Source organism: Leptodactylus fuscus, chromosome 1 (assembly GCF_031893055.1).
Source record: "Leptodactylus fuscus isolate aLepFus1 chromosome 1, aLepFus1.hap2, whole genome shotgun sequence".
NCBI classification, from domain to species: domain Eukaryota; kingdom Metazoa; phylum Chordata; class Amphibia; order Anura; family Leptodactylidae; genus Leptodactylus; species Leptodactylus fuscus.
The window spans coordinates 155,412,628-155,434,099 of NC_134265.1; the positions used below are offsets into that span (position 1 = coordinate 155,412,628).

General features: G+C 40.7%; 1 protein-coding gene across 1 annotated transcript in view; it reads left to right on the forward strand.

Annotated features, from left to right (window-relative positions):
* Positions 1 to 16,408, forward strand: part of DOCK8 (dedicator of cytokinesis 8) — a 152,873-nt gene extending 136,465 nt beyond the window's left edge. The window contains exons 40-48 of the mRNA XM_075278396.1: positions 14 to 157; positions 1,098 to 1,229; positions 1,896 to 2,030; positions 2,845 to 2,934; positions 6,207 to 6,443; positions 10,047 to 10,190; positions 10,626 to 10,732; positions 11,874 to 12,044; positions 16,033 to 16,408. Coding sequence (XP_075134497.1) covers positions 14 to 157; positions 1,098 to 1,229; positions 1,896 to 2,030; positions 2,845 to 2,934; positions 6,207 to 6,443; positions 10,047 to 10,190; positions 10,626 to 10,732; positions 11,874 to 12,044; positions 16,033 to 16,096 — 1,224 coding nt within the window. The 3' untranslated portion in view covers positions 16,097 to 16,408. The remainder of the gene's footprint in view (positions 1 to 13; positions 158 to 1,097; positions 1,230 to 1,895; positions 2,031 to 2,844; positions 2,935 to 6,206; positions 6,444 to 10,046; positions 10,191 to 10,625; positions 10,733 to 11,873; positions 12,045 to 16,032) is intronic.
* The last annotated feature ends 5,064 nt before the right edge of the window (positions 16,409 to 21,472 follow it).

Below are 21,472 nucleotides of genomic sequence, written 5' to 3' on the forward strand. Positions count from 1 at the left end.
ATGACCATTCCAGAACATTGCCTATAATGTTATAGAAGAATCAGCAGTATCTGATGATATCTTGACCCCAGATGAAGATGGTGTGTGTTCAGGAAGATACTTCTCAGAAACTGGGCTAGTTGGACTTCTGGAACAAGCTGCAGAGCTCTTCAGTCAAGTGAGTGTTCTGCAGCCTGTAAAATGTAACGTAAAACTACTTTTTCCTAGCCCCTGCCATTCCAGGCAATCAGCTCTGTACCGTCAGGTGGGCAGTGACAGGCAGGAGCAGGCAAGGGGGCGTGACTAGGAGCTCCAGTCAGAGGTGGGCAGTGTCAGAGCTCAGAATCACACCTCTGTCTGAGAATACAGAGCCTAAAAAGCATACCAGGCACCAAAACTAACAGCTCCTACAACAATGGTGAAGGCTAGAGGAAAAATCCCACCAGTGCCGGAATCAGTGGAGCTGCTCCTATTAAATGATGCATAGAACTGGGTTTGGTGGTGAAAGATATATAGATACCACTGAATATGCCTTTATGGACATCATGGAGATACTCTTGTTTATAGTGTCAAATTCCATTGATTCTTTAAAGAGGTGTATCAAGTAATTTTATTTTCCCATATGCATATTGTCCTCTGTTCTCCTGGGAACCTAGCGGAGAGTCTCTTTTCAATCCCCAGTTTATTGATCTTTTGCCTACATGTGAGCACATCACCCGATCAGATGGAGCATCACTGCTCAAACACTGATTGAGATTGACTGCATAGCTGACATGCTGGCCAAAGGTTCGGGGAGACCACAGACCCAAATGAAGACTCTCTGCTGTATTCCCGGCAGAATGGAGAGGTGAGTATGCATGTTTTTTATTTTATGCCTCTGTAGGGAAAAAATCCTTGTCATAAAATTGTATATATATATATATATATATATATATATATATATATATATATATATAATTATGTCTACTAAAATATAATGCTCCTGGACTCAAGAGACAGACACAGGTAACTGCCACAGGTGTGACCTATAAGTGGCCAGAAACATTTTTTTCACATATTGAACTGTTTGATGGTGTCTTTGCTTAGTAATGTTCCTTTCAATGCGTCATTTTCTACAGGCAGGATTCTATGAGACAGTGAATGAAGTTTACAAAATTGTCATCCCTGTTCTTGAGGCCCATCGAGACTTCCGAAAGCTCTCTTCCACCCATGAGAAACTCAGGAAAGCATATGATCGCATAATAACCAAGGTACCTAACCCTAATTTATTTTCATTATCTGTATGAGCAAATTTTGGAAGCATCATCTTGTCACATAAAATTTATAGAACAGTGTAAGGCTTTGTCCACATCTGTGAACAACAAAATAGCAAAAATTGTGGCAGTGCTGGATCAGTCACATGACAGACACTAGCTGTATATGATGGATGCCACTGACTATAATGGGTGTCCATCAGTTCAGTGGGCAAAATAGCATGTTGTGCTATATTTATAGCATTTTGGTGGAATTTGCAACGGGATACAAAGCAGAGGTGGACATAGCCTAACAGTGATGATGGATCTTGAATGGAACTGTACTGCACTTGATATTTTCACTGCTGGAGGTCTCACTGTGGAGAACAAGAACGGTGGTCCCATGTCTACCATTTCAATACAGTTATGCTTGAGGGCTGTCTTTCCAGGCAGAGTCTTTGGGACTAATGAAGATAGAACCCAGTGCTTGAACATCTTCATCAATTCCATAGACCAGCGGGACCGCCATTTTATTTTAAAGGACACATGGCTCCCATTCTTAGAGGAGGTCCCAGTGGTGAGACCCTCAGCGATCAGGCAAGCAGGTCTTGTGAATAGGTCACATGTTATAATTCTTTGAATCTTTATGTAAATGATGTAATTAATATTATTTGACTGCAACAGGGGCAGAAGAGAATGTTTGGCACATACTTCCGTGTAGGATTTTATGGAGCAAAGTTTGGTGACCTAGATGAACAGGAATTTATTTACAAAGAACCAACAATCACTAAACTTCCTGAGATTTCTCACCGACTAGAGGTAAATTGTTTTTTTTTTGTTTTAGAACAGCAGTATATAGTATAATATCTTTCTATCTGGAGCCTTGGACTGATTTATAAGGCCAGTGCAGTACATTGCCAGTTTATAGGTTCTCCTCCCCAACTACTTGACAGAATTGTTACACTATACTTCCCCATACCTAAGTATGTGTTGAGGTTGACTGTAAATCATAACACCTACTCCACAAACTGCATAGTCTAGTTATCTACATGTATGACCACTGTATTACAATACACTGTACAGTATCATTATTTTCATTAATACAAGATTAACAAAGTATGTGAAGAGTTTCGTTATTTTCCTTGTAATGGCAGTCGTCTTGTAAAAGTCTGATGCTCTTACTGTAGTGTAGCCTTCATAACCTTTTACAATTTATATAAAGTGAAAAGAAACAGGTGCTGCTTAGTCTATCCAGAATCTACCATGGATATAGCCTCAGTAATAAAAGAGGAGTTTATCCAAGATGGTAACTTTTTCTGGACTACCCTGAGTTTTAGTGTGTTGTTCTGCTCAACATATCATATACTTAATTGTCTGTTAATTGACTAGTAACATGTTAGCCTTGCCTTTCCAGAACAGATGACATACCCAGAAATCATACCCCGTACCTTTATGTCATGTAATGAAAGTCACTTTTAATAAAACAAAATTTGACCTGATTGACACATAAATATACTGTATATAGAGATATACATAATATTTTATTAATATAGTAATATATTATAAATTAGCGTCATTTATACTAAGTATTATTTACAAATTAAATTACCTATTATCCTTATTTCCTCTGCAGGGATTTTATGGTAATTGCTTTGGAGAACATATGGTGGAAGTGATTAAAGACTCAGCTCCTGTGGATAAGTCAAAACTGGATCCCAACAAGGTACACCACATATCTGAATTGATTTAGCTGTGTTTGTGGTACCAGGGCAATGTAAGGTCCATTTTTTCATATAGGTTTCATTGTAGGTCCATAATTCTGTGCTGAGAAGTTCCACGAATGTCTTTATGCTGCTGGGGTTTAGGGCCTAAATCCTGGTGGACTCAGTCCCAAGTTTAAAGGGAAAGTGCCACCAGGAAATGTCCAATACCCACTCTTGCCACTAAGCCAAAAATAGTTTGGGACTTCCTGTCTCCTGGAGATGGATCATGGGCCATAGGCACAATGGTCTGGAGCAGACGCTGTTGACTTCTAGTGGAGAGTTTTTTAGGCATACTCTCTGACCCTTTCACATGTTATTTTGTAGGGGAGTAGATAAGCTGCAAAATATTTTGTGGTGAATTCTTTGTGTTATCTACATGTACATGATAGCTGTGATCATCAATGTGATGATAAATGAGCTGGCTATTCCAAAACAAAAAGAAGTGCCATCACAGTATTTGTTTAGTGGGATAGAGCCAGCATTGTAGGATTTTTAGGTCGTCTTTAAAATTAAAAACTCACCAAAAATTCTTTAAAAATATATTTAACATTAGACTTGATTAAAGATATGTAATTTTCTGAGAACACAACCCATTTAATAGTCAAAATGAACGAAACAAAATAAGATATTGAATTAAACTAGTGAGCAAAAGTAGCCATCCGGCTAGTGTGGCTGGTCACACTGAGGAAGTAGTTAATATATTAATAGATCTTGTAAAAAGACTATAAACCTCTACCAGCGTGGATCAATCAGAAAATGTAGGGAGAAAGTTACCGCAGAGTGGACAATCGCAAAATAGTAAAGGATTCACAATGCCATCCTCTGAAAAGAAATTACCGTATATACTCGAGTATAAGCCGAGGCCCCTAATTTTACCACAAAAAACTGGGAAAATTTATTGACTCGAGTATAAGCTGGGGGGGGGGGAATGCAGCAGCTACTGGAAAATTTAAAAAATTAAAATGGTCTGAGTTTTTGGGTAGATGCTGGGGAAGGGGAGGGGGTGTTTTGGTTGTCTGTCTGCCCCTTCCCTGAGCTTGAGGACTGAGTTTTTTTTTTCCCCCACTTGGAATTCAGCCTGGCTGAATATAGGGTATCTGCAGTGCTCCTATTAACCCCTTCCCGATGGAACAGGAGCACTGCAGATCCCCTATATTCAGTAGACCGGGCACTTTCAGACACAGGGATGCCTAATGTGTATGTGTTTCACAGTCATTTTCTACTTTTATATGTATTCTAGGAAAAGGAGGGATTTAGAACTTATTTACTTTATTTTTTATTATATTTTTTTTAAAGCTTCTTTTTTCTTCACTATTTTATGGGAGATTCTATACATTACTATTGCGGCTGGTCATAGACCCCCCCCCCCCCAAAGAAAAAAAATATTTTTTTTTTTTGCTTGACTCGAGTATAATCGAGGGGGGCTTTTTCAGCACAAAAACTGTGCTGAAAAATTCGGCTTATACTCGAGTATATACGATATGTAATGAGGAACTCAGGACAAAATAGACCCCGGGTTCAAGCAATTGGTCAGGTTGTTAAATCGAGAAAAGGAGCAAAATAAACTACCAGGTCCAGCTGGGACAGACCAAGTCCCTGTATTTTCTGGCACATGGAGTGTTCACATTAACCTGAAGCTCTCAATGTGTTTCTCCCTGGTGGTATATTAGCTGGGGTTCCTCAGGAGATAGCTTAGTAGATAGGATAAATAAGAGGAAAGCAGTAAAAACTGCAGTTCCCGGTATTCTACTGGTGAACATCAGTACATAGAATAGACTAGTTTAGTTTACACCATTTTAAGCTACTAGTAAAGAATTTGATTGGACAACCCCTTTAACTCTGGGACTCTATTGCTGTGTTACAGACCTCTAAATCTTCTGAACTGTATAGTTTGTGGGGAAGTTAGCTCGGTAGAAGCAATGGTATGGACCCAAACAGTCAAGACAGGGACACAAAACATGCAGCAAACTGGTTTATTTAGAAAAGAAAACAGGGAAATAAACAAACCTTGACTTCAAAAATAACAAAATAAGCAAAACAAAATACAGCCTTGACTTCAGGCAAAAACAAAATAAAATCATGCTCGTCTGAGCAACTAACTAAACGGAACTGATAACCTAACTATACATGTGGCTTACTACCAGCCACACAAACAAAACACGCGCAATATATACTCACCGGACTCAGGGTTACAGGACAGAACCATACACCTCCTCCACCTCATGGAACTGCACTTGAATGCAGAATTTGCCTCCTTTTTTCGGTATAGCAATAAGCCAAGGATCTACACCTGGGCTGATGCCTACTCCATATCCATCCTGGACCACACATATGTCAGAAACCTGGGGCTCATATATCTGGACTCCAGCACTCTGCCTGTCACCTTCTCACAAGTTATAGAAATATACTGTATTACTGTAACATCTCTGCCTGTTTGGGTCTCTGCGCCACCCTCTGCTCGCGTGCTGCGGTGCAGGAGGCGTGTGCAGTTTGGTTCATGGCTTAAAGTTTTTGGTCACACTGTGTGAACACGGCTCTAGTTCTGAGATTGTAGTTGCACCACACCCGTCTTCTGCCCTTGTTTGACTCTGCTCCTCTAATGGTTAATCTGGCCTTGCCCTGTGATTGACAGCTGCCTTCCTGTCAACTCCATGGGCGGGTTCTTCCTCCCTATTTAACCTTGGCATTCACACCAGAGCTTGCTATTGTCTTGTGCATACTCGCTCCGTACTGTCACTATTTTGCTTGCTTTCTTATCCTTGACCTTTGGCTTTCCTCACTGACTATTCTCTGGACTCCGATTTGGCACTGCATCGCTCGACTGTTACTGACCCTTGGCTAGCTGACCTCTCTTCTTTGTTGTCCATCTTGTCTGCGTTTTGTGTCTCACCTATACAGGAAGGGACTGTCTTCGTGGTTGCCGCCTATTATGTAGGATAGGGCCTGGCAATAGGAAGGGGAAGTTGGGGGCTTCAGCTTAGGGCTCACTGTCTCTTGTGTCCCGTCCGAGGGTTCAAACAGTTACTGGGGAATTGCTGTCCAAGCAATTCCCTTACAGTTACTATAATAATCTGCACAGAATTTTGGACCTAAACAGATTAAAAAATCTTAATATTGAAAGGATTGTGCTGAAATGTAATGTTTATAAAAGTTTGATTTTCCACAAATCCAATAACATTATTACTATAATCCACAAAACTCACACTTTACGTTATACCCTGTTACTTCTCAGGCCTACATCCAGATTACATTTGTGGAGCCATACTTTGAGGAGTACGAAATGAAATACAGGCTTACTTATTTTGAGAAAAACTACAATCTCCGGCGATTTATGTATACCACCCCATTTACTCTCGATGGCCGTCCTCGAGGTGACCTCAGTGAACAGTACAAGAGGAAGACTATCCTGACCACAATGCATGCGTTTCCTTACATCAAGACCCGCATCAACGTCATTCAGAAGGAAGAGGTAGAGTACCGTGTCCACAAGTACTATTTGGCAAGTGAAACATAGAATGGTAGTGTAATAAACATTCAATGGAGGTATACAATCTGTTGTGAGCCGATGGCTAGTCAGGTAATGGAGGGGGTGTACATGTCACCCAGACTACTCAGGTGGGTGAGATGAGAAAACTCCAGAAGGAATGCTTGTTGTCAGCAGACAACATTCGTCTGCTGAGCATTTTGGTAAATGCTCAGTATTGGGCTGGATTTTTAGGAATGACAGGTAGGTTAGTAGAGGGGACCTGTCATTCCACCCCACTCCAATCTACACTTTGGGGATGATCCGGCAGCGACTCAGCTGCAGAGTCTCCTCGTCAAGGAGGCTTAAGAAGTTATTCCAGCACCAACACTTAGGCAGAGCTTGGCTGGAGAGCAAACAGAGAGGTCATATTCAGCTGTGTCCTGAATGATTCTACTGGCTTTTGGATTTCTGCTATTCTAGGTTAGGTAACCTATTCTATGTTTAGATAGAGCCTAGCCGGGCAGGGATTTATTTTTGTATTGTTTCCTTTTGTTGCTGCACTACCTTTTTGAGTGAAAATAAAACTCTACTATTGTTTTGGACTAAAGAAACTGGACTTGTGTGTCTATGCCACCCCACCTAGCAACCCCAGACCCTGACACCATGTTCACAAAAATTCCCAGGAGATTCCGTGTTATGGAGAGGAATATTTCAGGACTTCTTTTGAACTAGTGAGACAGAACAAGCTTGATCCTGACAATGTCACAGTGTGCTCCATAGTGTATACATTGGCAGCCATAGACTGCCAACAGACAATAGTCTTATGTTGACTAATAGGCGCAGTATGATGGCAGGAGTATGATGACAAACATTTTGTAAACAATAGCAAGCAATTATAATGGAACAGATGACATATTAATTTAGCTGTGGCAGTCTGAATTAAATGGCTAAAATATGAACAATAGCACATTCACAATATACCTGTCATATCTATTAATCACCTTTATTGTATCCATATATATATATATATATATATATATATATATATATATATATATATATATATCTGTTATCACGTTAACTTCAGTATCAAGTCCGTGTAGAAACTACTAGTAAACAACAGTACAAGTACTGTGTTGCTGCACACAAAGATATTGCAGGATGAGCTTGTCGATGAAATCCAAATTACAGTCATAGGATTATAGCTTGGATTTTTATGATTGACATATGACATGTGGGGTGTATATTTAATGAGACAAAGCTAGATTTTATACATGGCACAACTTATGGCATCACCATGGTTCTGTAGTTTTACAGACAATTGAAGACACTCACTAATAGCAACCTCAGCTCTGCTATGTCTGTACATGCCACAAATTACTTAAAAAATGTTTTTCTAAAAATATTGATGTGTATAGTGATGCATTTTGGAGTAAAAGTCCATTGTCTTGGCTAAATGTAATGTAACTTGAGTAGGCATACATAGCCCCTTCCACTATATTCACACGCTTGGGAAAAGACATAATAAGAAAATAAAAGCAAATGAGTCACAAACAAATCCAAGATGAACTAGCACAAATATTAAAGTGCCAAAGCAGTGGAGTTAAAGGAACGAGACCAGAAACATGGCTAATACAATTACATGAGAGACTGGCGATAGTTATGGCCACAAAAAGAGACCCTCTTATTTAGGTTAGTGTGTGATACTGAACCCTGACATAGCACAGTAAGATATTTCCTAATAATGCTAACAATCTGAGAATTAGAATTTGTGCTATAATATCAACTAAATGTGAGTTCTATATTTTCAACACAATTCCTTGGACTGTAGCAAAAAGCTGATCCTCCCTAAACCTTGAACTGGCAATATGGCAATATTTTTAGCTCTATGTTGCATCCTCTAGCTTGTAATCTGTTACCAATGCAATTGCACTCAGAACCATAGTCATACACGGAAGAACACGCTCAGTGGCGTAACTACCGTGGTAGCAGCAGTAGCAGCTGCCACAGGGCCCGGGCCATTAGGGGGCCCGGTGACAGCCGCTACCGCTGCGGTTTTTTTTCAATAGGCAGTTACGGGCCCTATTCACTTGCCGATCCTGGCTGGGCCAGGATCGGCAAGTGACACCGCGGGCCCCACAAGGGCTATCATTATACTCGGGGGTCTTTGCAGACCCCCGAGTATAATGATCGGCGGACCGGAGAGGTAAGGGAACATAAAAAACTGTTACTTACCTCTCCGCGATCCTGCCAGGCCTCCGTCCTACTGCTGTCTGACGTCTCTGACGTCACATGAACCCGGCATGCTTCCCGGGTCATGTGACGTCCGACGTCATTAACGAAGGACGCGAGAGGAGGACAGCACAGCACAGGAGCCGGGGAACAGGTAAGAAGCAACAGTGTTTTTTTGTTTTTTTTTATGTTTTTATTTCCCGGGTCTCCGATTATTATACTCTGGGGTCTGAAAAGACCCCAGAGTATAATAATTGTTTATGGGTGTCCACAGAGGAACGTAATACTGTGTACAGGGGACACTATTGGGGTTAATACTGTGTGTGCAGGGGCCACTATTGGGGTTAATACTGTGTGCAAGGGACACTATTGGGGTTAATACTGTGTGCAAGGGACACTATTGGGGTTAATACTGTGTGCAAGGGACACTATTGGGGTTAATACTGTGTGCAAGGGACACTATTGGGGTTAATACTGTGTGTGCAGGGGACACTATTGGGGTTAATACTGTGTGTGCAGGGGACACTATTGGGGTTAATACTGTGTGTGCAGGGGACACTATTGGGGTTAATACTGTGTGTGCAGGGGACACTATTGGGGTTAATACTGTGTGTGCAGGGGACACTATTGGGGTTAATACTGTGTGCAGGGGCAAGTAAGGGACATAATAGAGTGAGGAGGAGGGGGTCGGTCGAGGTCTTCGGCGTCAGTTGGGATGGGGGGGGGCCCATGTCAAAAGTTCGCCACGGGGCCCCGCCATTCCTAGTTACGCCACTGAACACGCTTGTGGAGCTTTGATATATTTCCCAACTGGAAGATCTTTAATCGTATGGGCAGAGTGACAACCGTCCATAGTACATTCCTCTGTTTTGGGACTCAGCAAGTTGGAGGTCCTGACAGTACACCTGATGCAGAATGCATATATAGGAAATGTGGTTATGCTGTGTATGGCCAATACCAGAGAGTGTTGGCCATATACACTATATTCTTTTGTGCACCCTGGTGAGTTTATAAGATTAGCGTTGCAATCCCCTGTAGAATCCTAATATTTTATGGCTAGACACTTAGCTCTGCTACATTTCTGTGTAGAAGCCATCTTTAGTAAAGCAATGTTTATGACATAACATATCTATCAATACACACAAGATGTACGACCCTCTCATCAATATATATTCTCAGATCCAACATGCCCAATTTTGCTTTTCCCAAAAGCAGATTTTAGGTACTTTTAGGCTTCTTCAACTTATTAGATCACTAGATGACAATTTTTTAATGTGTATGGTCAGCTTAACTGTAACTGCTGTAGCTGTGTGTATGTACGTACTGTAGATATACATTTGCTTTGTATGTTAAACAGTAAATTTGTGTCTTTAGTTTATTCTGACACCCATTGAAGTAGCCATAGAAGACATGCAGAAGAAAACACTTGAGCTAGCTGTTGCCACCAGCCAGGAACCTCCAGATGCAAAAATGCTCCAGATGGTGCTGCAGGGATCTGTAGGAGCCACAGTAAATCAGGTTTGTGGGAACAATTTATGTTAATAACTATCTGAAAATTAATTAAATATAAATATTTTTTGTAAGGGGGTATTCACACTACCAACTCCTTCTCTTTTGTCTGGTTCACTGCTCATTTCACTAAGAGAAATCTGCATTCACTAATGACAAGATCGAGAACCAACATTTATATGCATGTCTTTTCAGCCAATCCTTGGTCCACATACTGTATGTATATGAATGTCTTTTCAGCCAATCCTCGGTCCACGTAATAGGGCTTTTATACATATCCACATACTGTATGTATATGAATGTCTTTGGTGGTTCTCTTAACTAGAGATATGTGAAATAAAGAAGTGATGGAGTCCAAGATCTCTATGCTATTCTTCAAACTTAGACATGCCCAACTTTTTCCTTTTTGTGTTACCATTTCTTATTGTCATGTGTGTTTATCAGGGACCACTAGAGGTAGCTCAAGTTTTTCTGGCTGAGATCCCTGCAGACCCTAAGCTGTATCGGCATCACAACAAGCTGAGACTGTGCTTCAAGGAATTCATTATGCGGTATGTGTCTCCTTGTTTCTGAGCTCTACTGGCTTTCCTGCTGTGTTATATTGCCTGTTATTTATGCATGCCATACTTTATTGAGACTTGTGACGTCAGAGAAGTAAACTTGCCCTGGTCTACTGTCTTGTTTATGTTATATTCATTAAATTTCTTTGAAAAGCAAATTATAAGTTTCCAGCAAAGACCAGGATACGTACGTCCCTGTGTTTAGAAGAGGTGATTGTCTTCTTTAAATCACCTATATTGATAGGAAAGTGGTTTCAGAGGTCTCCAGTATGTCAGCTATTTACAGTCTGCTAACAGACCAAAAATGCCTCAGGAGCTTGTGCCATTAATGAGCATGTGGCTTTAGGACAGAACATAGAAAGGGTACGGCTGTTGGTCAGGGAACGAGAACTGCATCTACTACCACCATAAAGTGTTCCTGTAAACAAGTTTGACACCAACCATCAACTTTAGTCCTTAGTATTTGTAACATTCGCTGCTTCACTAATTCCAGTTAGAATTTTTTTTCTAACCTCCATCATGCCTGGGACGCATCCTACATGCCTTGTATTCACACTATAGATCAGTTCAGATGAAGGTCTACACGACCGAAACGTCAACTATTGTGTTCTATTAGTCTTTTTCATATTACTGCGACCCCTATGTCCAAAGGCACAACAAATGATGTACACGGTGTTGTAAATAAATTTATTTCCCTTTTTGGCAACAAAACCTGTGTGTGCGACAACATTTTTTGATTAATCTGATTGTGGGGTCGAAGGACCCTTTGTCGTCTGCACCACACTTTCTAAATTTGTGAGTGTGCGGCACCATTGCCTTTTTTTCATAAATAGCATATCAGGCATCAAAACGTACAGCATAATGTCCCGGGCCCTGTGGCAGCTACTACCACTGCTACCCCGGTATTTATGCCACTGCTCATTCCACTATGCCCCTAACAGGAAAACCTTAAGTTGTATATTAGAAGGTAAAAGAAATTCCATTCCTTTTCTTGTATGAGATACTGTACCCTATGCTGTATGCCATCAAAATTCTTTGCTGTTTTACTGTTTGCTCTGAAGGTGTAATCCTCACTGCCTGTCACTACTTTCCATCAATAGCTTCTACTTAAAGTACCATGTCCCTTCTGTAGGTGTGGAGAGGCAGTAGAGAAGAACAAGAGATTGATTACTTCTGAGCAGAAGGAATATCAGTATGAGCTGAAGAAAAATTATAATAGACTGAAGGAAAATCTCCGACCCATGATCGAGCGCAAGATTCCTGACCTGTACAAACCAGTTCTAAAGCCTTCAAGTGATGCAAGGTGAATATTAGTGGTTAATGATACATGCACCAAATAGCAATGTGGCAGGAGGCAGGAGTTTTATTAAATACTCAATGTTGGACTGGAGTGCTGGGACCAAGAGGAGTAGGATACTGGGTCGCCTGACTCTTAGATGTCATTTCAGTCGCCCAATATGTCAACCGTATCTAAAAGTAAACTGGGTAGTTTCTTAAATAATCTATCCAATATATTATATCAACACTTAGCCTGTCTAAGATGCTATATGATGAGTATCTATATGAAATACAATCAGGAAACTGTGCCATGCCAGGGTATGCTGGGGGCCCACCTGACTCAGGGGCCCAGTGGGGAATTCTACTGTTCACTTGTGGGCCATTCTGACTCAGTACTTAATAGCCAATTCTCATAAACAACCTGTATGCTCTGGTAAGACCTGGGTTTATTCTTAAAGAAAAATCTTTAAGAAAAAGTGGTGTATCAATATAGAAATTGTACTGAAAAAGGAGAAACTGTATTAATAACCATTTCCAAACCCCTGATCTAGTGATGCTGTCAAAGTTAAATGTTCTATGGAAATTAAAGGAAACTGATAAGTTGAGGAGAAATGTCAAATCAATATGGAGTAAATTGTTTTTTTTCTAACCCTTTTTCTGTCCCTTATTATTGCATACTTGTCACAATGAACTGCTTAAACAATAGACAGCTTCCCAATGTAGCATAATTGCCAATTTTCCAGGATCTCCATTTCCTTTGGGGCCACTGGAGATAGATTTTCTAAGATCATTTAAAAAATGTAAATTTTCACTGCTTTTGTTTTATGTACATTGTGAGCCCCATATAGGGGCTCACAATCTACATTTTTCCCTATCAGTATGTCTTTGGCATATGGGAGGAAACCCACACAAACACAGGAAGAACATACAAACTCCTTGCAGACGTTGTCCTTGGCAGGATTCGAGCCCAGGACTCCAGCACTGCAAGGCCACAGTGCTAACCACTGAGCCACTGTGTTTCCCCAATTTTCACTGCTCCTAAAGGGGTTGTGCAGGAATTGGTTCAACCCCTGTAGAGTTGTCAAATAAAAAAAATAATGCTTATGTCACTAGTCCTTCACCAACGACTGCTGAAACCACTGATGGTCCAACGGTCATGTGAGGCTGAGGACTTCTAGCACTGATGCACCGGAACAAGATCGAATGGACACCAGTGGCAGACAACATAGTGCCAGGGACAAGTGAGATTGCTTTAGTTCTCAACTCCCCCAGCCTCTACACTGGTTGTTCCAATTCCTGGACAACCTCTTTAAGATGACTGCTTATAGGCATTGGTTGGCAATATTATTTAGACACTGAACGGTAGTTTTCTTTGGGCATGGAGTGGAAGTATTGTGTGGGAAATATATAGTATTATCTGGATAATGAATGGAGTTATTATTTGGTATTGCGTGGTGGTATTCAGATATAAACATTTGGGCACAAACTGCATATATATCCATGTTTAATAAGGATATACTGAAATTATGTGTCAATTGGCATGTTCCTTTAAAGAGTTAGTGATTGCCAATAACAGTGAATATATCGTATTGTTATCTGATATAATGTAGTATGCAAGCTGTGGGCAGACCCATTAATCCAGGTACAGAGCTTGAGCTTTCTATATTCCTACTGGCCACAACCAACTCACTTAAGGCCAGAGGTATGTATCTGGCAGCTGGATTGTATAAAAAGCTCCACATTTTTATCTCCCCACTACAAATACTTGAAATACCTTGCTCTTGCCATCTCTATGCCTGATAAAGCGGCTATATAAATCACAGGCAAATGTCAAAGACGCATTTCTAGATGATACTTCGTGTGTGTCCTGTAACACTTGTGTGACTGCAGGTCCATTATCAATGTCATTGCCAGTGTGTCACATGCTGTTTGTTCAGTGGGGAACTTGTTGATGCTTTGAGTTTGTTTGTGGCTAACAAATGGTTTGGTGACAATAGAGCCATTATTTCTGAGGACTGTAAACAGACGGAGGATTCTCAGAGCTGTGGGCTGGACCCATCCTTCACTTCACAGATGGCTGGAGCTAGGTGAAAGTATTTCAGGCATGCAGGGAATTGCAAGTGAGCTTGTTCTGCGCTTTTACTCCTGCCGTGGAAAGGGGATTCTAGTTAGCAGAAAATCCCTTTATTGACCACAAAGTCAAAGAAAATCATCCTCACTGCTAAGTGGTAGAGTCACAATGACATAGAAAGAGCGGACCCCACTGAGCATATACCGATCATGTTACGTTACAATTTTATATCATTACGTAAAGTATTTGTTCAGTATTTAAAAAAACATTGTTAAAGAGCAGGGAATATGAAAATCCTAAATTAATCTGTTCAATCCCCTGCAGTGCTATCGACACTGCTCCAGTGGCCCCTGCTAGTCTCTGTCAACAGGTCCTGTAGTAATAACATGCTGAACATGTTCCCCACTGTAGCTGAAAACCAAAGTGTGGTGCTATAATACATTGCATGTGACCTCATGTAGTAATGTACAGCATATATATATTCTCAGAAAGTACTGACCCAACTAGGGGAGATCCAGCTGGTAGGCACCAGATCCATATTAAAGCCTATTAATTTAGAATCAGATGCATTAAAAACTCCTGCACATGCATTGTGTAGGTGTTCTAATACTTTTGGATATAATAAGTATAACCATGGAGATTGTGTGCCTTACAGTACATATTACAGCAGATGTAAAGAGGTCCTTTCATGTCCTCTAGGATCGTACATGTTGTATATCTGTTGTATACCATTACAGAATTGACAGTGCACTGTTTAGCACACTTTTCAGTTTTGCAGGTATCTTCTCCATTTGCAGAGATATCAGTATTGGTCATTTAATACTGATATCACTGCACTCAGAGGGGCTGGCCTTACAGTTCAGTGTCATTGCTGGAGAGTGAGGAATACCTCGTTTACCTTATAGTCTTGTACTGTGAAGGAGGAAGCTTCTCAACACCCAGCAATGACACTGAGCTAGGAGGCCGGCCCCTTTGACAGTGTAGGGTCTCCTGGTAGATCTACACAAGAGTACATAATACATAATATACATAATAATGTATTGTGAATAAATCTCAAGGCCTTAAAGGGGTATTCCCACGTCACATACTCACCAGTCTTCGTTGCTGTGAAATCTTCTGTCTTCTGGCTTTGTTGCGTCATTGGTGGGCGGGGTCACATATGCAAAGCCAAGCGGCGAGATGCCGCTGGCCCTGCGTGCGCGCTCATAGACCAGTCTAGCTTTCACAATGCGAATACAGACCCGACATCCGCCTCTCTCTATTACAGCGGATGCCGGGTCTGTATTCGCATTGTGAAGGCTAGACTGGTCTATGAGCGCGCACACAGGGCCAGCGGCATCTCGCCGCTTGGCTTTGTATATGTGAATACAGACCCGGCATCCGCTGTAATAGAGAGGCGGATGCCGGGGAGTGTAGACGCTGGCACAGATGCCTGCAACATCGCTATGCTTCTGCCCTTCATGAAGCCAGCAGCGGCAGAAGCGATGCTGTATTGGCGGCCCCTTCCCCCCAAATGGTAAACTACCCCCCCCCCCCCTCCAGGCTCACTCCCGTGCTCTTAGCCCCTCCTCCCTCCCCCCTGAGAGCAGGCTGATACATCACTTGACTTATGACCAGATAAGTCAAGGGATGTGACCCAAAAAAATGAATAAAGTAAGATAGTGGACAAACAAAGCAGTTTTGCTGAAGCAGTGTATTTAGGAAAAGTCTTACATTCACATTAACAAGCAGTATAGATAGGATCCTTGTGATGGCACAACCCCTTTAATCCAGACGCTTGTAGGTAAGAGTGATACATTGACTTGCTGGGTAGTCCCCAACTGGCACTAAAGATACAAGTGTCCTCCTTTATATATGAATATTGATGAATTGTTTATTTAGATAAGATGCCTAAAATATCATTTACTGTATGATACATATAAGACATTTGTTTCTCTTGTAGGGGACTCCTCCATCGATCCAGCTTTAGAAAATATGATTCCCAGGTCTCTCAAAGCAGCGGATGAATTTATGTAGTGACAAAAGATGACAGTCAGAGGCGCTAGAAGTGGCCTTTACGATTTTTCATTCAGTGTATTGTTCTGATCTCATCAAGGTTAAATTGTATCACATTGGAAATTCATCTATGGAAATTGGTGTCCACACAACCCTCATATAGATTGTCATGTGCAAAAAAATGGTATATTTTTCAGTTATTAACTTAGGATTGACTGGCCTGCCAATATTAAAAGGATCCTATCACTCAGACATGATTTTTTCTAAGTACTTAAGAAAGGCTATTCGTGTCCTACCTTTCGTCGTCTTCTCCTCGTCACCGTTTGCCTACAATCCTGGTTCTTGTCAGTATGCTAATGAGCTCTCTCGCAGCACTGGGGGCGGGCTCCAGCACTCAGACAGCACTGTGGGCATCCCCAATGCTGCGAGAGAACTATCTCCAGCACCGCCTCCTCTTCTTCAGCAGCGTCATCTTCAGCCTCTTTTTTTGGCAGTGGCTTGTAACTTCTAAGGCCTCGGGCCTTGGGCAGAGCAGTCTGCGCATGCCCACAGGCCACGAGAAAGTGGCCACTTCCAATACTGTGTTAGCGGTTGTTTTCTCATGGCATGTGGGCATGCGCAGTCTGCTCTGCCCGAGGCCTTAGAAGTTACAAGCCACCGCCGGAAGAAGAGGCTGAAGAGGACGCTGCTGAAGAGGAGGCGGTGGCGCTGGAGAGAGTTCTCTCGCAGCATTGGGGACACCCCCAGTGCTGCGAGAGCTCATTTACATACCGACAAAAACTAGGATTGAATGCGAACGGCGGTGTGGAGAAGACGACGAAAGGTAGGAGACGAATAGCCTTTCTTAAGGCTATTCCGACGTGGTACATAGAAAAAATCATGTCTGAGTGATAGGATCCCTTTAAACTAAAGTCAGTGTGATAGTAGACTTGTTCACACCTTATACCCACCAAAACATGCACATTTACAATTGTCTTCATTAAGATGTCTCTTAGTTACTAGTCACACTAGTAGTTCCCTTTATTAGCAATCAAAAAACCTTCAACACTGTAGAACATAAGGTGATAAGATAAATGGTGGACATGCAAGTGAACAGTGCAGCTGAGACCCCCACTGATCTCTGGATACATGGGGTAGGTGGTACTCTACTGGCTATCATAACAGCCTAAAATCCAGGTAATCTGAGCTCTAAAGATGAGCGGAGGTACACTTTAACTGCCTTAATTTGTCATTGTGTCTTGTACTGTATATATTAGAACATGTTAAAACAAAAGAGTACTAATCTGTAAGGTACTGAGCCTGCCGTGTACTATAATGAGTAATACGTTATAGTCCCTGCAGCAATCGGGCTACATTAAGTTATATTAAGCATCTTAGGCAAAATCGTAAGACTGGGTAATGTCTGCAAAGTAGACTCTTGTAAATACTATAAGAATAACTTGACTTCACATTGTGCTGATGTGAGAAACCAACCTTGACTATGAAAGGATAGCAGTAGTAAAGCTACAATGTATTTTATTGAGGTTTTTTTTTTTACTATTCCTATATAGTACATGGTTGTATAGATTCATATGTGGTACTATATTTTACCCTGTTGCTGCTGCTGTAGGGTTGTCAAGCTTAACAATCATACTTATATCTGTATATATTTGAATTGCTGCAGTATTATGTATGTAGTTTTCCAATGCCATCAATGAATACAAATACAGTATATTTTTTGTATTATGTAAACCAGCAATTTCATGTGACCTACAGTTTTATGTTTTTGTGTCTTTAATAAATTGTAGTATTGTGAAACCTGTGAGACTATAAACTATTGTGAAAAAATAAAGCAAAGTAATTTCTACCTTATTGGACAGTGTCTTCTGTACTCAACCTGCAACAAGAAGGACAAGCCATAAGGTTATTTAAATGGAGGAAGTGTTGCTAAGATCTGCAGATGATTACATTTTCAAACACCTAGCTCCAATCTGTGGCATGTGGGAGGGGCATAAAAGACAGATTGAAAGCAAAGTTTTTTTTAGCCACGTAACACCTCAAAACTCGGATCAAGTGGTGTGGAATGACTGTGCGATGACTTATGTTTATTGATATGCTAGATATTGCTAATTGCTGAAAATTGAGAGGGAATAAATCTATGAACTGAGAGACATTGGTAACAATATGTGGATAGTTTTAGTCCACAATGGGGTAAATTTATTAAGCCTGGCATTAATAAATAGCCCAAATGTTGCAGGGAATGGGAGATTTATGAAGAAAACGAGGAGTCTTCATAAATCTGCCATATATCCCTGCAGGCTATGGCAGCCCTGCCTCTCCCCCTGCACCACTCTATCCACATACAGCAAATGTGGTGGGCAAGGCAGAGATCGTGGTTTGTGGTACACTTTTGGTGCAAGAAAAAGCCTTGCACCAAACATGTAGCTTAATATCACCCCCTATGCCAGAAAAATAAATGTCCTGATGAAGAGATTGTTAACCAACAGGTCTGGCGCAAGCCAGAGGAGGCTGCAGAAAGGATCTGTAGATCCACAAACAATGCCAGTGAAGCTGTTATAACAGTCTTGTTTCCAGTCTCTTGGAAAAAGGGCCATCAAAACACTATTTGATGTGACCACTGTTTGCCTTTAACACAACATCAGTTCTTCTAGATAAACTTGTAGATAGTTTTTAGTTTCAAAGGTATTTATTAAAAAAAAAAAGAAAAGAAGGTAAACCAGAATAATAATCTTATGGTAGCAAACAAAATACAACAGGATAATTATACAGACAATAAATGATATAATATTACATAAAACATGAATTGTGAATTCAATCTTAGTAAAATTGGCCAAAACATCATAGAGTGTAGAAGTACAAAGGGAGATCAACTAAGACTAGGTTCACATCAGCGTCAGAGTCTCTGTAGGATTCCACTTAAAATCGGCGGAGAGAAAAGTCCTGCCATGGCACATTCTACTGGATGGAGGGGCCTCTATAGGACATTATACTATATGGGGGCTAGTATGCCCTGTGAGGGTTCTTATTTTACAAGTGGAGGCCATTATATTACATTTGGGGCACTGAAGTTTGAGGGCCATTATACTACATGTGGAAGCATTGTTGGTACCATTATATTGAGTGTGGGGCACTGATGGTGTTTTTACATAACTGTTAATGAAAGCTAAAAAAAAAACCCTTATTTTGTTAACTTTTAAAAGTGATTACTACTTTGGGAGTATTCGGTTTGGACATTTTCTTGCCAGGGGTACTTTGATTGAAGAGGTTGAGAACCACTGCCCTAGAAAAAAAAGTGTAAAAAAAATACAAATCTCCCCCATTTCAATAGATTTGTAATAAAATTAAAAAAAAAATAAATAAACCAAAAGTGAAGTGGAATGAAAATGATGAATGGTTTTCAAAATTTTAAATAAAAATCTAAAAAGTGTGACGTACAAAAGTAGTCAACCCCCTTACTCTGATACCCTTAAATAAAATCCAGTACAATCAATTGCCTTCAGTTAGTTAAGAGTCCTGCTGTGTGTAATTTAGCCTCAGTATAATTACATCTGTTCTATGAAGGCCTCAGTGGTTTGTTAGAACATTAGTGAACAAACAGCATCATGAAGACCAAGGAACTCACCAGACAAGTCAGAGATAAAGTTTGGGAGAAGTTTAAAGCAGGGTTAGGTTATAAAAACATATTCCAAGTTTTGAGCATCCAAAGGATCACTATAGAATCCATCATCCAAAAATGGAAAAAGTATTCTACAACTGCAGACCTACGAAGACATGGCCGTGTACCTAAACTGACACATCGAGCAAGGAGAGCACTGGTCAGATAGGCAGCCAAGAGGCCCATGGTTACTCTGGAGGAGCTGCAGAAATCCAGCTCAGGTGGGAGAATCTGCTCTCCATGAATCTGGCCTTTATGGAAGAGTGGCAAGAAGAAAACCATTGTGGAAAGAAAGACATAAGAAGAGCTGTTTGCAGTCTGCCACAAGCCATATAGGAGACACAGCAAACGTGATATTAGTTGCTCTGGTCAGATGAGAACACTGGTTATCACCCTGAATACAGCATCCCCCACTGTGAAACATGGTGGTCTTCAGCAGGGACACGAAAGCTGGTCATAGTTCATGGGAAGATGGATGTTGGAGGCTGCAAAAGACTTGAGACTGGAAAGGAGGTTCACCATCCAGCAAGACAATGACCCGAAACATACATCCAGAGATACAGTGGGATGGTTTATCTCAAAGAATATTCATGTGTTAGAATGGCCCAGTCAGTCCTGACCTAAATCCCATTTAGCATGTGTGGTAAGACATAGAAATTGCTGTCCATATACGCTCTCCATCCAATATGGCTGAGCTTGAGCTATTTTACAAAGAAGAATGACCAACAATCTCAGTCTGTAGATGTGCAAAGCTGGTAGAGACATAACCTGAAAGACTGGCAGCTGTAATTGCAGCGAAAGATGGCTCTACAAAGTTTTGATATAGGGGGATGAATACTTTTGCACATCAGACTTTTGATATTTTTATTTGATTAAAGTTTTGAAGCCATGTATCATATTCCTTCCACTTCACAAGTATCTGCTACTTTGTGTTGGTCTATCACTTAAACTCGGAATAAAATACCTTTAAGTTTGTGGTTGTAAGGTGACAAAATGTGGAAAAGCTCAAGTGGTATAAATACTTTTGTAAGTCACTGTATATCATCACTTCATTTGGTCACACCAAATATTGATGTGATTCAGATCTCTCATTCATTCACTTAATTTTGTTAATTGACAACTAAGCTATTTATTACAATTTTTTTAATGTCTAAATCTTTTGCACAGTACTGAACATGAGTGTTCAGGCCTACAGATGCGTACTGTAGATTTGTATCCCTTTTTATATTTTAAAACAATACATTCTATACAAAGTGATATCTTTAATTTCTATCTTTAGAATACTTTCCGGATAATACTGTGATAGTTGTGCATTGTTTATACCCTATATTTGCCAATGTTGACCCCATTATATCCGCTACCTCTGGTATTTGCTTTCGTTTATCTTCTAGGGACTTCCTTTCTGGACTTTAGTTAGCTTACATGTATTATTGTGTGTTGTTGGCATCCACAGTGTAAATACTGACAGTGTACACAGTCCCTATGAGTGGTGACCTCTGTCTACTCTGCACAATAGCAGATTGTTCTTCTCCCTCCCCCTGTCAGGGTTCAAATTAAGCTGAATGGTAGAACGGTCTCCTGAAGTTAAGATATTTTAATCCAGCTTCAGAAAAGGTCAGATGTATCCCTGAAATCTGTAGCCAACCATTATTAAAATGGATTTTTTTTTTTTACAAAGACCTAAGCAAACAGTTGACTGCATAAAGGTTAGAGAACATGTAGGTGATGTGAG